Source organism: Sceloporus undulatus, chromosome 2, assembly GCF_019175285.1.
Source record: "Sceloporus undulatus isolate JIND9_A2432 ecotype Alabama chromosome 2, SceUnd_v1.1, whole genome shotgun sequence".
Lineage (NCBI taxonomy): Eukaryota > Metazoa > Chordata > Lepidosauria > Squamata > Phrynosomatidae > Sceloporus > Sceloporus undulatus.
Genome location: NC_056523.1, coordinates 121,510,875 through 121,526,574, shown reverse-complemented (window position 1 = coordinate 121,526,574; position 15,700 = coordinate 121,510,875). Strand labels below are relative to the sequence as shown.

Sequence of the window (15,700 nt, the reverse complement as noted above, 5' to 3'; positions counted from 1 at the left end):
AAAAAAGTAATTTATGGAGTTTAAATAATACCTATTTTTTATGTCTCACTATTAGTCTTTTCAATCTGCTTCATATCTCTTGCTGTTGATTAAATTTAAGATATATAGTGATATGTGATCAGAACTGGAAACAAGTTCAAACCATTTGGGAAAAACACAATTCACATTAATGTCCTTTTTATTTCTGAATATGATCTTACACTGATATATTTCAAGAAGTCTTCAAACTAAAAATTTATTCCCCTCCAGCTTTATTTCTGAATCCAGTTTTTCCATTATTAGTCTCAGAAGTTATACAATGGGGCTAAAAGTATTTTTTTTAATTCACCAAATATTTAAATAAATTCACATTAAAGCCAATGAATTTAACTGATAATTGAAACTTTTTTGGGGAAGTATCATTTGCAGTATTTACAAAAAAGAAGTTTTAATTTTGAATTAAGTATTATTTGCAAGTACAACCTAAATACCCTAAAGGCACCAGATCTTGTTTGATCGTGGAATCTAAACAGGTCAGCTCCAGTTAGTACTCAAACAGGAGATTGCCAAGGAATACCAAATATTAGTTTACACATTATAAACCAGTGCTTAAGTGCATTGATAAGTAGTATAGAAACTTGGTATTGCTATTGCTAAGTACTGTACAGAGGAAAGAACTGGCAAAACCACCTCTGTATATTCCTTGCCTAAGAAAACCCTAAAGAATCCATGGGGCCACCACATGTCAACAAGGCAACATGAAGGGGGGCGCGCGCGCGTGCACACACACACACACACACACAACTTGCAAATGAACCTTTATGAAATAAAAAAAGAAAGAAAGAAAATTAAGGTCTAATAGCCAGTTCATAAACCAATGAATACAACATACAGTACAATGGAATACATTTTCAAACTGACTGCCATGCCCCTTTTGACATATAATAACAAAACTTTTATTCTAAATCCCCTAGCACCATTCTAAATATTTCTTGAAGTGTTGCTATTAGCTGATTTCCTATGACAAAATTACAGTTAAGAGATTTCTACACACTCACATTTTTAAGGTAATATTATCATCTTTATTGTAGCATTACTTCCTGGGAATGAATTAAAATGAATTGAAACATAGATTGTAACACATCCATTTCCATTGGCTTCAGCATGACTATATTGGTTCAAATTCAAAGCATATTCAAATATTCTATATCATACATTTGTAAAATAATTTAACTTTTTGGGCCAGGCTTTGGTGTTTCTTTCACTCTCAGATTGTGGAATCTGATTACAACTACCATATAATTTACTGTATTTCATACAGTTATTAACCATAAATCCCATTGAACTCAATAAATCTTAGTTCTGAATCGACATACATAGGATTGTTTTGTTTGAAAGCATATGTGGCTGCCAGTCTTGGATAAACAGCTATTCACCATTTAAAAGGAAAGAAAGTGAATTCAACATGTCATACATCAGAAGTGGGGAGCATATGTCCTTCTAAATGGATTTTGGACTACACTTCCCATTATCAGTATGTCTGTTCAATAACAGTGATGTTATTTGTTTTTGACTGATGCCCAAGCTTCTCTGTTGATCTTGCCATTTTAAAAACCTCAAATGTGTCAGAGGAAATGCACAAAAAGCTGAAACCGTGTTGGAATCTTGGGCTTTCTGGTGACACTGTAATGTAAAGATCTGCACATGGGATAACTCTGTTCATAATATCCTGAATGGGGCAAGGATCCTAACAATAGAATGGTTAAAGTATTAAAGGCAGGCCATGGCATTTTCATTCCTTTTGAAAAGTAAGACACCCCAGCAAAATCTGATAGTGACTGTGAGCAAAAGCCGTGGCTCAAAGACTGCTGTTTATAGAGAAGGATTATTATGATGATTAGTGCAAGTGGACATGGATAACCCTCTTTCTGCTTCTGTGACACATCTGTGGCTGATCTCCCTTTTAAATCTGTCTTCAGCTTGCTATGTGAGAGGAAAAATAGAAAATCAGACATCTGTGTTCCTGATAGGCAGAGTCCCATCATCTGTATGTAGGGCCTTTCAAACCATCTGCAGAGTATTTTCCCTGTCAGTTATTTGGGTTAATGTGAGTGTCGGTAAGATGAAGAATCAAGAAACAGACATTTTAGAATGGAGAGAGAGGCGGGGATGGGGAGCAGATGAATTAGTCAGGCCTATGGAAATGTAGGTCATCAGATCTTCATTTTATTACAAAAAATACCAAATTTGAGAGAAAATTTTATACAAAAACCCTGCTGAGAGGTATCTTGGCTATGTACCTAAATAATAGTGCTTTTTGACTAACTGTGAAAGAGGTGCTGCCAGTTGCTGTGAAAAAAGGAACACTTTCCAAACTGTTGTGTGTGTAATTTAGTTGGTTGCTAGAGTTCCATAAACCTCCACTTTTTCTTGTGATTTATAATTGTGGTCTGTGGGAAAAGTCTTGCGACATTTAGAACTGTTCAGCGCAGAGAGAACATGTACTGGGAAGGGCTAGTCTCAACAGTCAGAAGTTCCATTCATATTTTCAAAACTGTGATGGATGGGTGTGCATATGCGTTTGCGTGTGTGTTTGTGTGTGTGTATGAGAGAGAGAGAGGGAGAGGGAGAGGGAGAGGAGAGAGCATGGGCTGTGCAGATGTTAAACAAAGGCCTGCATGTTGTAATGGGTCAGAATCCAGGGACCAATAAAGTCCAGTAAGATGGAAGCTCTGGACTGAAGATTCTCAGGTCAGGGATTCGGATAAGCAGCCTATTCTGCATTGGGTAACCCTAGATCCATTTCTGCAATTGACAGCTCAAATGAAGTCCATAGCTCAGTGTAGAGGCAAGCTTTGATTAGTCACCCAGTTATGGCTTTTCCTAGACAGCAATACCCTAGCCAAAATAACCCCATTCACTAGTATCTTCCCAATTAGACTACTGTAATGCTCTGTATGCAGGACTGCCCTTGAAGTTGATTTGGGAACTGCAGTTAGTACAAATGGCAGCTAGTTTGTTGCTGGAACATAATTTAGGAACCATATCATCTTGGTCTTAAAGGAGATGTACTGGCTGCCAGTATGCTCCTGGTCTGAATTTAAGGTGTTGGCAATGTTATTCAAAGCCTTAAATGGCTTGGGATCTTGACACCCTGTGTATGCTGCATGAGGACTGACATTTGCAGGAAGAACCCTCTTCTCTAGGGGTACAATGCACCATAGGAGGACTTGGGCTATTTTTTTCCTGTTCTGTCCTGGTGGTGCAATGTCCTTCCCTGGTAGGCCTAATTGGCAGCAACTCTGGTATCATGCTGATAGAAAATGTAAGCGCAAGTTTTTATTAACCCCTTCAGAGGTTCGCTGATTTTATCCAAATCTATACATGCATTATGGTGCATGCAGTATATAAAAATTGGATGCTTTAATCTTACTGAGAATCTGTATTAATATTCAGATGTTAATGAACGAGACTACAGATTAATCTATTTCTCCATTCTGACTAAAAGTAACAGACTTTTAATGCCTTAAAATGAAGGCATTTACTATGGAACAAATGTTCATGGTGTAGAGTCCATTTAATTGAATGATCATTTCTGTCAATGGAAAGCAATTAGGGCCATCACTTAAATGGTTTTGGTCTGGTATCATATTTTGAAGCCTGATACCAATATTAACCAAAACAAAACAAAACGGCTGTCTCCTGGATAACTCCAAAATGTGGAATCTAGGCATTTGCAACCTGATAATGAAAATTAGGAGTTCCTGGGGGATTGTAAATTATTTTGATGTTAAAATGGGTTAATTAATTTAAGTAAATTTAATTCTTTTGGTAGCTTGCAGTACCATCTTCACTCACTAGGTGGCAAACTTCTTTAACCATCAGAGAAGTAGCTGAAACTAGTATCAGAATATTAATTCTTCAACAACAACAACAACAACAACAACAACAGCTTCTTACCTGCCTCTCCCCAAGGCTCAAGATGGGGTATAAAACATGGATTAAAATAATAAAACCACTTAAACACATTTACTTAAAACACATAAATACAGGGCACACTAAAACCATCCAGCATAAAATTAAAATATCCCTATTTAAAATTCATAGTTAAAAATCAACTGGATAGGCCTGCTGGAAGAAGCAAGTTCCACTGTCTAATAGGTTGTTCATTCAGATTGACCTTCAGATGTCTTCCATCTTAGAGAGGAGAGAGGTGAGGAAAGAAAAGAAAAAAAAAAAGAGATACTTTCCTATCTTTACTTTTCACTGAGTGGCTGCAGGTAACAGTCCTCTGTGTAAACTCTGGGTTTTCAGTCTGGTGAAGGACCATAAATGGATGTAACTCACTGTAGTCACAGCTTTGCCACAGAGGATCCCTTTCAATATGGAAATACTAGAGGGAGGAGCAGCCAATTGTATGTATTCCCATCTGCCATCTGTCTGTGTGTTCTGTTTCAAAAGGCCTGAAGAGGGCTAAATTCTTACTTGCAATTCTGGCCATATTTGTTCTACTCACACATCTTTTTTCTTTATTCACCACTTCCATTTATTAATTCATAATCATGCAGCCACTGGGAAATACACATCAAAAATACTTCTTACATGTTTATGTGTAAATGTATTGTTACACTGGCAGGCTAGCTGCTATTTCTAGATGTGAGTAAAGTCAAAGTCATAAACAGGGTGATTGCCTACATGAACTAGAGGTTGAAACTGAGAAGAGCAAAGCATTCTTCAGATGCAAAAGGGTGAGATTCCTAGTAGATAATAGGAGAGGGAAAGAGAGATGGAAGCAATTTCACATCGTTCCATTTTTAAGTCTATGAAATATCCAAGGTTAGTATTTGTCCTGGAAAATTATAGTTTATTAGAGGAAAATGAAGACTGCTAAGGAAGACAAAATTGAAGATATTATCTATTTGCCATGTGACACTGCTTCATTTTTGTCTACTGGATCACTTTGTTTTTCAATCTGACTTTTAAAGAAAAATATATATGTGCTTTTCTTTCTTAAATAAATTGTGAGTTCTCATATCATTTCATGTCAAGGCATTCCACCAAATACAACTGTCAAAAAAAAAAAAAACCCAGTGAAGATCAGAGTGACATAATGCATGCATACATACATTTGATGAGAGTGAATGAGTCATTCTGGGCTTGTTTGTTTCATGTACATTTTAGATTGTGCTGCAGATGATAATTGAGAAAAATTATAAGAAAGTGGAAGGACAGGAAAATGAAAATATTCTGACACAACAGGGAATAAAATCTCAGAACCACATTTCCAGGAAATTGTGCAGTAATATTATGTTCTTCTTCGCAGCACTCTGATTCCAACTGCAATCTGAAGAAGCGAATGAACTCAATGACATCTCAAACAGATCAGTCCCCTGAAACAAGTATATTATCCAATAGTGCATCTCAAGGTCAACCAACATCTATTCCTTCACCACCACTGCCATCTTCAGTGCCACCAATTGGAGGCACAAGTAAAATAGATCAGTACTCCAGGATCCTCTTTCCAGTGGCGTTCGCAGGATTCAACCTAGTATACTGGGTGGTTTACCTTTCGAAAGACACTATGGAAGTGAGTAACAATATTCCGTGGCAAGATGACATCTGAGGGTGCTTCCAGATGGACAGCTCTTAGCACTGCCAGTCAGAATGTCTTGTCCAATTATTTTATCTTTCTGTGGGAAGAAAGCAGATTGAAGAGTTGATGGGAGGATACAGGAGGGTTGCAAATGAAAGATGCCATAATTGGGAATTGTCTGGCAGCACCCTACATTTGTTTAATCTGGTATATAATTTGCTGATAGAGCAATTGTTGAGAAACCTTTTTAATGAAAATATACAGTTGGTGTCAACAAGCAAACTTACAGTATGAGATTTACTGGTGGGGGGGGGGGGCGGGGGGAGTGAAGGAAACCATGTATGAAAAGTCATGTGTGCATGATCTGCCTCCTGCATTGAAGTGATTTGACAAATGGGTTCATGCAGGAGCAGGGGTCTGAATGGGGAGAATAGTGCAAGAAAACTTGCTTGCATGATTTTACATAGGTTTATCCCAATTTGGGTCAAATATTGTCATTTCAGCAGACTCCCATGGCTCACCCACTCATTATCCAGGGACACTGTTCATTGTGCACAGCTTTCTCCAGTGTGAGGTGTGGAGTGAAGGGATGGGATGGGAAACTCCTCTTCCCTTTTTAAATGTGAACTTACTTTATGATTCAAGCCAGCATGTTTAGGATCAGGATGCAGAGAAGTTATGGGGAAATATACCACCACCTACAGTATGTAGATTGCTGACTGCGAGACTGAATGAATGTTAACTGTCATGAACTCTTGTGCGAACTTCTATCACTATGATATGCTGATGGGAGCTGTCTTATTGATACCAAGATTGACTTTTGGTTCACGAGCTGTGTCCTGTGAACTCTGATCCTCTGACTCTCTGGGATTTCAAAGAGGAGTCTTTCCTAGCCCTGGGTAGAAATCTTGGTTGTTCCCTGGGTTTCCCATCAAAATATTAACCTTGCTTAGCTTTGAAAATCAGAAACAAGCAGGTATGTTTTGGTTGGTATGGTGTTGGTTAAATGCCTGTACTGCAGCCATTTACTCAAAACCACAAGGTTGCGAGTTCAAGACCAGCAAAAGGCCCCAAGCTCGACTCAGGCTTGCATCCTTCCGAGGTCGCTAAAATGAATACCCAGACTGTTGGGGGCAAATTAGCTTACTTGCTAATTAGCTTACTTGCTGTTCACCGCTATGATCTTTGGAATAGCGGTATATAAATAAAACAAATTATTATTATTATAATCCTGAACCCATATTTGACAATATTATCATCCCAGAGCATTCCAGATATATTTGTAAGCATCTCCTTCTTTGTACTAGTCTTGGCTTTACTGTATCTCAAATCATGTGAAACAGAAAAACCTGGCAATGAAAAATTGTTCTTACATAGGTGGCTGAAATGGGATATAAATTTTAAATCTGGAAATCACCTTTCAGGGGGCAGCATCCAATGGGGACCATTTGCTGACAGAATGAAGTGGGAGGGGGAATTGCAATGCACCCAGTCCTACAAACAAGTAAAACCTGACTCTGCAGGCTGAGAAACTTTCCTGAACCCATTTTCAGATGACACTGAGGGCTGCAGCATGGAGGGGAGGAAGAAACATTCCATCATGCTGGCATGGTAGCATTGGTACAATATTGGATTTAGTAAAGGTATTTATATTAAATCCCTATAAGAGGCTTCTGTGGGGCCTGCCACCAAATAGGAAGGCCGACTTCTGAAAAATGGGATACTTCCTAATGGTATGGTGGTAGTTTGGTTCTTCAGATACAGTAGCAGAATTGTATTTGGGGTTTACTAGATGGCTGCATTACTGAGAATTCCATTTACATTTTACCTGTGGTATAATTTATCTGGGCATAGGTACAGGTTCAAAATATGATGTCTGCTGTGAAATACTACATAGGTTATATCTTTACTGCAGAAAAAATGCAGCTTGGCACCATTTTAATTGAATCATAGAATCATAGTGTTGGAAGAGAGCTCAAGGGCCATCCAGTCCAACCTCCTGCCTTGCAGAAACTCAATTGCTATAGCTCAATGCTGTTGAATTCTGGGATTTGTAGTTTTGTTAAATATTTAGTCTTCTCTGTCAGAAACCTCTGATTCCACAGCAAACTACAAAGCCCAGGATTCCATAGCATTGAGCCATGGCAGTTAAAGCGGTGCCAAATTGCATTATTTGTGCAGTGCAGATTCAGCCATTGTCATATTTGAACACAGTAATTTCTGGCAGTGTCGGTCATGTGATGAATCCTGGGGAATGTGGGTCTGTTACTAAAAAGCTGACAGATGTTTAATTGGAGAAGCATGCATAGTGATATTTATAAATTGCAAAATCAAAGTATTAAAATCATTGTTGTGAGAGAACGGACATCCTCTTCCACATAAGATCAATTTATAATTAATTTAGATGGAATATATCAGTGTGTGGCCTCACTATCATGCGTACATAAAACTGGACCAATGCCACATTTTTCATATTTTATCTAACACAAACACACTCTTCTGATAATCACAGTGGGATTTACCACTTTGCAAATTTGCAAAGACAGACACAAGGCAGACAGAGATGGATGGAGAAAGGAAATCCCCCTCCTTTCCTTTCTTTTAAATAAATTGCATCTGTGAATACAGAGTTAAGGACAAAAGAACATTAATTCTGATAACAAAACAAACGAATTCTCCTTCAAGTAGATTCTCTACCATAAATTGTTTACTGGATGTGTGTATTACATTGAGAGAGATAAGCAATTAACAAACAGAACATTATATAGCAAGAGCAAAGCCTTTCAACTTCTGTCTTCTTCAGTTGCCAAAGATCTTGCAGCTTTCCAGATTTTGTTGGACTGCAGCCTCTAGCATCCCAAACCACCATAGCTCATGGTGAAAAAGGTTGGCAATTGAGGTCCAACAACATCTGGAGGGACACATGTTTCTCACCCTTCCAGAATGGCAAGAATGGTGAGTCTGATTGGGAACATAGGGGACTTTAACTGTCCCTCATTGTGCACTCAATTATAACTGCCCCTAAATTCAATTTGGATTAAAATAGTGACAAATAATACTTCTACCTTTGTCTTTAAATACCTTTGGGCCCTTAATCAAATAGTTTCTTATTCAGATTGGGCAACATAGAGTGAGATTATTTAACAGAATGTCTGTAGGGAACAATTAGATAGCAATTTCTACTAAAAAGTATATCTTTTAAAATCAAATTTACTTCACAAAGAGTGTGATTTAACATGTGATATTATGACTGATCCTGAACTTGATGGTTGCTGCAATATAATTTAAGAATATGATTGCAAAAATTAGACAAGAATTCAACCTCCCCCCCAAAAAAGTGGAAAGATGTCCAAAATATTGCATTAGTGTACATAAACCAATGAGGATTATACACATTTGATTGTAGGATATAAAAGGATATCTTTAATTTGCCCATTAAAATTAGTAGGATTTAAATGTGCTTAACTTTGGAGGACTCATGTCTTCTGATTGTCTCCACCTCCTGTAAATTTATTTATTTTATTCATTCAAATTGTTGTTGTTGTTGTTGTTGTGTGCTTTCAAGCCATTTTTTTTACTTATGGTCACCCTATCACAAGGTTGTTGGCAAATGTCTTCAGAGAGGGTTTGCCATTGCCATCCTCTGGGATTGAGGGAGTGAGACTTGCCCAAGAGTTCCTATGACTAAATGGGAATTTGAACCCCGGTCTCCAGAGTCCTAGTCAAACACTCAAACCACTACACCAAGCTGGCTCTCAAAATATTTATGCCCCATCCTATATCAAAGATTCTTGATGAACAAACAACTTTTAACTTGGAACCTAAATGAAATGAGTGTTTGTGTGAACTGAACCTCGAAGAGAGGGCATTACACAGTTGAGGTGCCACAGCTGAGAAGGCCCTCTACTGTCCCAACACATTGTATCAACCTCGCTGGTGGGAAACAGAGGAGGACCTCCCAGCAGACCTTAATCCTCAGGCAAGCATAAACTTGACATCTGCATCCTGGCGTAACTTAAATCATCCATGTCTCAGTCGAATAATGCAGCTTACCATCAGCTGTTATTGTGTGCCTTCAAGTAGTTTCCAACCTATGATGACCCTAAGGTGACCCCATCATGAGGTTTTCTTGGCAGGATCTGTTCAGAGGAGGTTTGCCATGGCCTTTCTCTGAGGTTGAAAGAGTGTGACTTGCCCAAGATCATTCAGTGGGTGTCATGGCTGAGTGGGGAATTGAACCCTGGTCTCCGGAGTCATAGTCCAACATTCAAACCACCACCACCACCACCACCACCACCACCACCACCACCAATAATAATAATAATAATAATAATAATAATAATAATAATAACAACCTGCCTTTCCACACAGATTGAGGTGGGGAACAACAACAAATAACAGAAAACAATATCAATTAGAAAGACATAAGTTAAAACACACATCAGTTTAAAAGTACAAACAAGATGTACACATATTAAAACAGTCCATATTTAAAATTCATCATTTAAAATTCACAATTTAAAAATAATCTGATTAAGCCTGCTGGAAGAAACTGGTCATTAATGCTGTTTTAAATGTGGACAGCATATTTGGCTGTTGAATCTCTTCCAGCAGGTCATTCCACAGTCTAGGAATGTGGATTGTTTGTGATACACACTACACAATACTGGCTCTCTTTAATAGGCATACATTATCCTTATTCATATTGACAACATGAAAGCTGTGTGTACTACTACTACTACTACTAATATTTATTTGTATCCTGCCTCTCCCTGTATTGGATACTAGTACAGCACTCTAAGCATATGTGATCTCCTCCGATGTTGGAAATTATGCAAGATTAAACTTGATTAGTAATCAAATGGGAGATCACCAGGAATTGAAGGATCTCCAGGCAGGGCTTCTTGGAGAATCCTACTTGAATTCCCAGAGACCAACCAGTTGACAGTACTGGGCTAGGTGGATCAAAGGCTTGACTTAGCATAAGGAAGCTTCCTATGTTGCTGTAAATTTTTACAAATTGGAGCATATGTGCAGCAATACCTGTTTCGGGTTAACACATGTATGCCAACACATAGGAAATGTAGTGCAGGACTATTTCTCAGTGTCATGGTAGTCTGAGCAGTACATGGAAATAGCTGCTGTGAGGATGAACACTATCCATATTAAATATCATAACATTTTTGTATGATGATGATGTGCACTTCTGAAGGTGTCCTCTCTGTGGGCCCTAATTTGTTCAAAGACAGCATTGGGGGAAATAGCAGTAAACACTGTGTCACTTCTAATGGTGCAGTGAATTCTCCCAATTGGCTTGGGGACTGGGGGCAAGGAAACTGAACGGTTCCCCTAAACATGAGAGAATAGTTCAGTTCATGGTAGGGCAATCCTGACCATGTCTGATCCATTTGTGCCACTTCTGTCTGTCTGTCTGTCTGTCTGTCTGTCTCTCCTCCTTCTCTCTTTCACATACACAAACACACAGTGAGTCTTCAACCTTATTTTTCTTTTCTTTTCTTACTCTGCTTTGCTTGCTGTTTGGCAGTGGGCACCTGCTCTCTCACCCATTAGGAACACTGAGAGATACACAATTTCACAAGCACTTATGGGGGCTGTGGAGCAATTGTCAGACTTGCCATAATGGGGACTTTATTATGTTAGGTAGGGGAGAGTGAGTAACTATGTATAAGTGCATTATTTGTTCAGCCTTTAAATTCCCCATTTAATAAGGTATCAATGTATTATGAATATAACTTAATGAGTGAGAACTCACTGCCTTTAAGTAAGTAAATGTGAACTTTAAAAAGTAACCAAAAGTTTGTTTATTATTTAGACTCTAATTATTTATATTTGCTGTTCAGCCACAAAGGTTCCCAGAGTGGTTTACAGACTGCTATGTAATTTAATTGTTCCCTGTCCTCAGGTTTACAACATATTGTGCTTTTTGTGGCATATCTGTAACTTTTGGTTACTTTTACAACTTTATATGTACAGTAGTTACTTTTAGTTTGTGTAAAAATAACTAAATGGTACAGTTACATTGCAAAAGGCATACAGTTATCCCTCATGAAGTTATAGTTGCGGCACAGTAATCTTATGGTGGAGAGGAATTATTACGAGTAACTATATATTTATAACTGTGCTCTGTGCTAGAGCCAAACATCTGATGTTTCTAAATAGTTCATAAAAATAGGGGAGGCACACTTCCACATGGAGTAGCATTTTTCTAAGGCACTGTGGTACTGGCAATAGCCCAAGAAGTGATGGCATCATATCTGCCTGGGCCCAGGTTTCCATCAAATCCAGTAGAATTGGCAAGGTATGAAACACAAACAAGAGGCTAGAGAAAACTGTAGACAGGTCAGCTGCTGAAGTGTGTAATTAAGTTTAACAACTGTAGGCTGGAAACACTGTGATTACAGTAAAATGGAATCAATTTAGGCACACAATTACTTTTGTGGTTTGACAAAAACTGGTGGTAGTGAGGATGTCTCTTCTCAAATCAAAGGATCCTAGAAGTTCTTTTGGAAATACAGTACAGCTTCTTTATCTTAATTATGTAGATTTCAGCTTAAAAAGGGAGATCATACTCAAGGCCAGAGTGTTTGAAATGCTTATTTTGTAAACAGTTATAGTAATATTATTATCTAGTATGTTAATAATGAAATTGGTAACACATTATGTATAACCCACTGTTATAAGTAACCCATTGCTTATAATACTCATTACACTTTTAGACTTCTTGATAATGGAAGACCATTCACACTTACTTTATTGGTTTTTTTTTGTGCTTTTATGATTGAGGGCATTTTCCAATTGAGCAGAGCAGTATATAAATTAAATGAATAAATAATAAACCAATTAGAAATTACACTCAGCGTGGCCTCTTGAAGGGGATTTGAAGAATTGTGCTTTATCACAACTGTAAGAGTAAGTATAACGGGGATTTCTTGATTATGATTTTGTCACTTGCAGCTTCATATAATATATCCTCTGATTTTCTGAATGCTTTCAATTTTTATTGAAAATGGAATATATTAGTATTATTGCTTTGGTTACGAAAAAGAGAAAAGTTAGCAATAAAAACTGTTTTATTATTTTGAAAGTTAACATTGCATCACTTCTAATGTGAATTACTTTTAATTAATCAGCACGAGAGACTATGAATCCTTATCAATGTGCATTTCTGTTGCTGAAGAAGGGGAATGTCTATAAAAGAAACAGTCACAGAAAGAGAGAAAGTCTGCCGTGCACACTTACTATTGGGCCTTATGGAGTCAAGCCAGCTATGATTTCCCCATACAATATCTTGCTGATTTAGACTTTCTGAGACAAATGAAAATCAATAGTAGCTGTGATGCTGATTGACTGCCCTTTAGGGAGTACTTTACTAAATTTTCTTTTGAATTTTCTTTCCAGTTTTTTGAACCTACGGCAATGCATCTTCGAAATGACCATCAGGCCAACTGATGAGTACCAACTCAGGTTTGACACAGAACTGAAAGACTTGCTGAATTAAGTGGCAAGGTCAAAGGACAATTATGAAACTCTAGTCACACTGAATGTAAAATGCTTCAGTGTTTTGAAGATGCTACCTGACGACATAAGGTTTGGCACTGAAAGACACAATGTATGCATCTATGGAAAGTGACTGTAAGAACAAGTTCTTCTGTTGATTCACCTCTTGTTCTGGCCACTTCACTAAATAGCTCAGGGCTAAGGCTTCAGGATAATTGTTCAGGGTTTTTTTAAATGGTAGAAATGTTCTCTACAAAATAATTTCCCTTAGCAAATTGCACAGTTTTGTAGCACAAGTATTACGCACCAGCATCAGGATTAAAGCCTGCTACTTATACACTTTACATTACCAGGACACCTGCATTTAAGTGATATGCAACTTGATTTTATGAATTCTTACTCAGAGGCAAATCTAGTGAATTCATTGGGGCTTACACCTTGGTTATTCTGTATGGGACTGCAGCTTTGGTCTCATTAATCTAGGTAGGACAAAGGCAACTTTTTGTAGCATGAGCGTTGTATGGAAATATTCTAGGGACTAGTGCACTTTGTAATGAAGCCTTTATCCAGTAAAACAGACTCTTCATAACCCCTTAACATCTTTCACCCACCCAAACTTACTCACAATTAAGGTGGGAAAAGTGTGGCCTTGCCCTAGCTTTATTTCATGCATAACTGGGAAGCTACTCCACTCTGGTTACTAACAGTATATTCTTGTGCATACATACTACAAAATAAGTTCCAGTATATTTAGCAGGGCTTTTACTACCTGCTAAGTAGGTATAGAACTGTGTCCTGAACAGAGAAATGAGGAGTATCAGTTTAAGACATTAGATCTGGATGATGGTCATGTGTTTAGAACTCCAATAGTTGAATACTGTAATACTATTCTAAAGGAGGAGACGGCGATATTCAGGCATCACTGTGTTTAAACTTCAGTCCTCTCGAGCCACCTCCAAATGATTTTAATGGGATCTTCTTGTTACTGCTAAAACATGTGTGTTTTTTTTGGGGGGGGGGTTGCCATGCTTTACAGCAGTGCCTCACAAGCTGTCTGATGTGGAGGACTGGCAGCCCCCCCCCCCAATGCGCCTGGCTACCATTCTTTTTTTTTTTTTAACTTTCTTGAAAACATTTCAGGGGCCCACAACCAATGGCTCAGAGACCATGAGTATCACTGTTTTGGCGATGGGCTAATCTAGAAGAATGGTCCTCCTCTAAAGAGTAGTGATATCTGCCTCTTAGAGGAGTAGAGATGTAGTAGCCCTATTATGTAGGGGATGTGGTGGCTCTGCAGTTAAGACACTGACTCTGAGTACTGCAAGATCTGCAGGTTGGCAGTTCAAGGCCCAAGTACCACTTGCTGGAGTGAGCTCCCATCACTATTCCCAGCTTCTGCCAACCAAGCCATTTGAAAGCATATAAATTTGCAAGTAGATAAATAGATACCACTTTGGTGGGAAAGTAACAGCATTCCATGCAATCATGCTGGCAACATAATCACACAGTCATCTTTGATAACGCTGGCTCCCTTGGTTTAGAAACGGAGATGAGCACTACCCCCTACAGTTGGACACAACTTGACAACATGTCAAAGTGGAAACCCTTATCTTCACTCCCTCTAGAGGTGTGATTCCCTTGGTTTATGAGGGGGCAAGAAGCCCTAACAAATTTGGACCGGGGGGGGGGGGGGGTAAGATCTTTTCTGTTGTTGCTTTGAGGACCACAGAAAGAGCCTTGGGGTAGCACATACCACAATATTCTCTGTCCTGTTCTGAAGTAACTGCCTGTTGATATGCAACTTCAGGCAGAACTAGAAATTAAACAGGCAGAACCATGGTCCTGATCTTGAAATTTGTTAGAACAGCAAGAATATAGTACTAACAAATAGTACTAGCAAAGGATACCTCCTGTAGTTGCTGATTCCAGGGACAGCCTGTGCAGGGAGGTGACTCCACTCTTGACTTTGTAGTTGTTCCTGCTATAGATATTGCAGGTTGTATAGGAGGTTGTATTCTTCTCAACCTCTGTCAGGAGTCCAGCACCTGGGTAGCTTCTGAAGCAATATCATGGAGCAGTTGCAGGAGAACTAGTGTAAAACTGAGGGTAGATTCAATGCCTTTGTGGCAGTGGATTCACTAGCTGACCCCCCGCTGATTCTATGGGCAGATTCACAAAAGTATTCTGGTCTTTCAAAAGCAACACTTTGCTGTGCTCTGGGTAGCTTCCAAACACTCTTCAGTGCAATACCATAGAGAGGGACATTGCAGTGAACCTAGGATGGTGGCTAGTTCTGCGTTCTCCAGAAATGAGGTGGAACTAGGGTTGCCATAATTCTCTACTAAAAACCGGGACAAAATTTAGACCAAAATATAGGGGAATTGTAGGATAAAATTTAGCCCAAAATGTAGGACATTTAAGGCCCTCCATTTTTCTTAAATGTCCTACATATTGGGCTAAATTTTATCCTACAATTCTCCTATATTTTGGTCTAAACTTTGTCCTACATTTTGTTCTGGTTTTTAGTAGAGAATTATGGCAACCCTAGGTGGAACTGGTGTACAGGCCAGAAGTGGGGAAAAATCCTGTTCACAGCAGCCATCAGATCTT

At 38.5% G+C, this 15,700-nt stretch overlaps 1 protein-coding gene across 2 annotated transcripts in view; it reads left to right on the top strand.

Annotated features, from left to right (window-relative positions):
- GABRA6 (gamma-aminobutyric acid type A receptor subunit alpha6) overlaps window positions 1–15,462 on the top strand; it is a 41,512-nt gene extending 26,050 nt beyond the window's left edge. For both annotated transcript variants that reach the window (XM_042455296.1, XM_042455295.1), the window contains exons 9-10: window positions 5,303–5,566; window positions 12,992–15,462. In XM_042455296.1, the coding sequence (XP_042311230.1) occupies window positions 5,303–5,566; window positions 12,992–13,042 (315 nt within the window). In that variant the 3' untranslated portion in view covers window positions 13,043–15,462. The remainder of the gene's footprint in view (window positions 1–5,302; window positions 5,567–12,991) is intronic.
- Window positions 15,463–15,700: the final 238 nt, after the last annotated feature.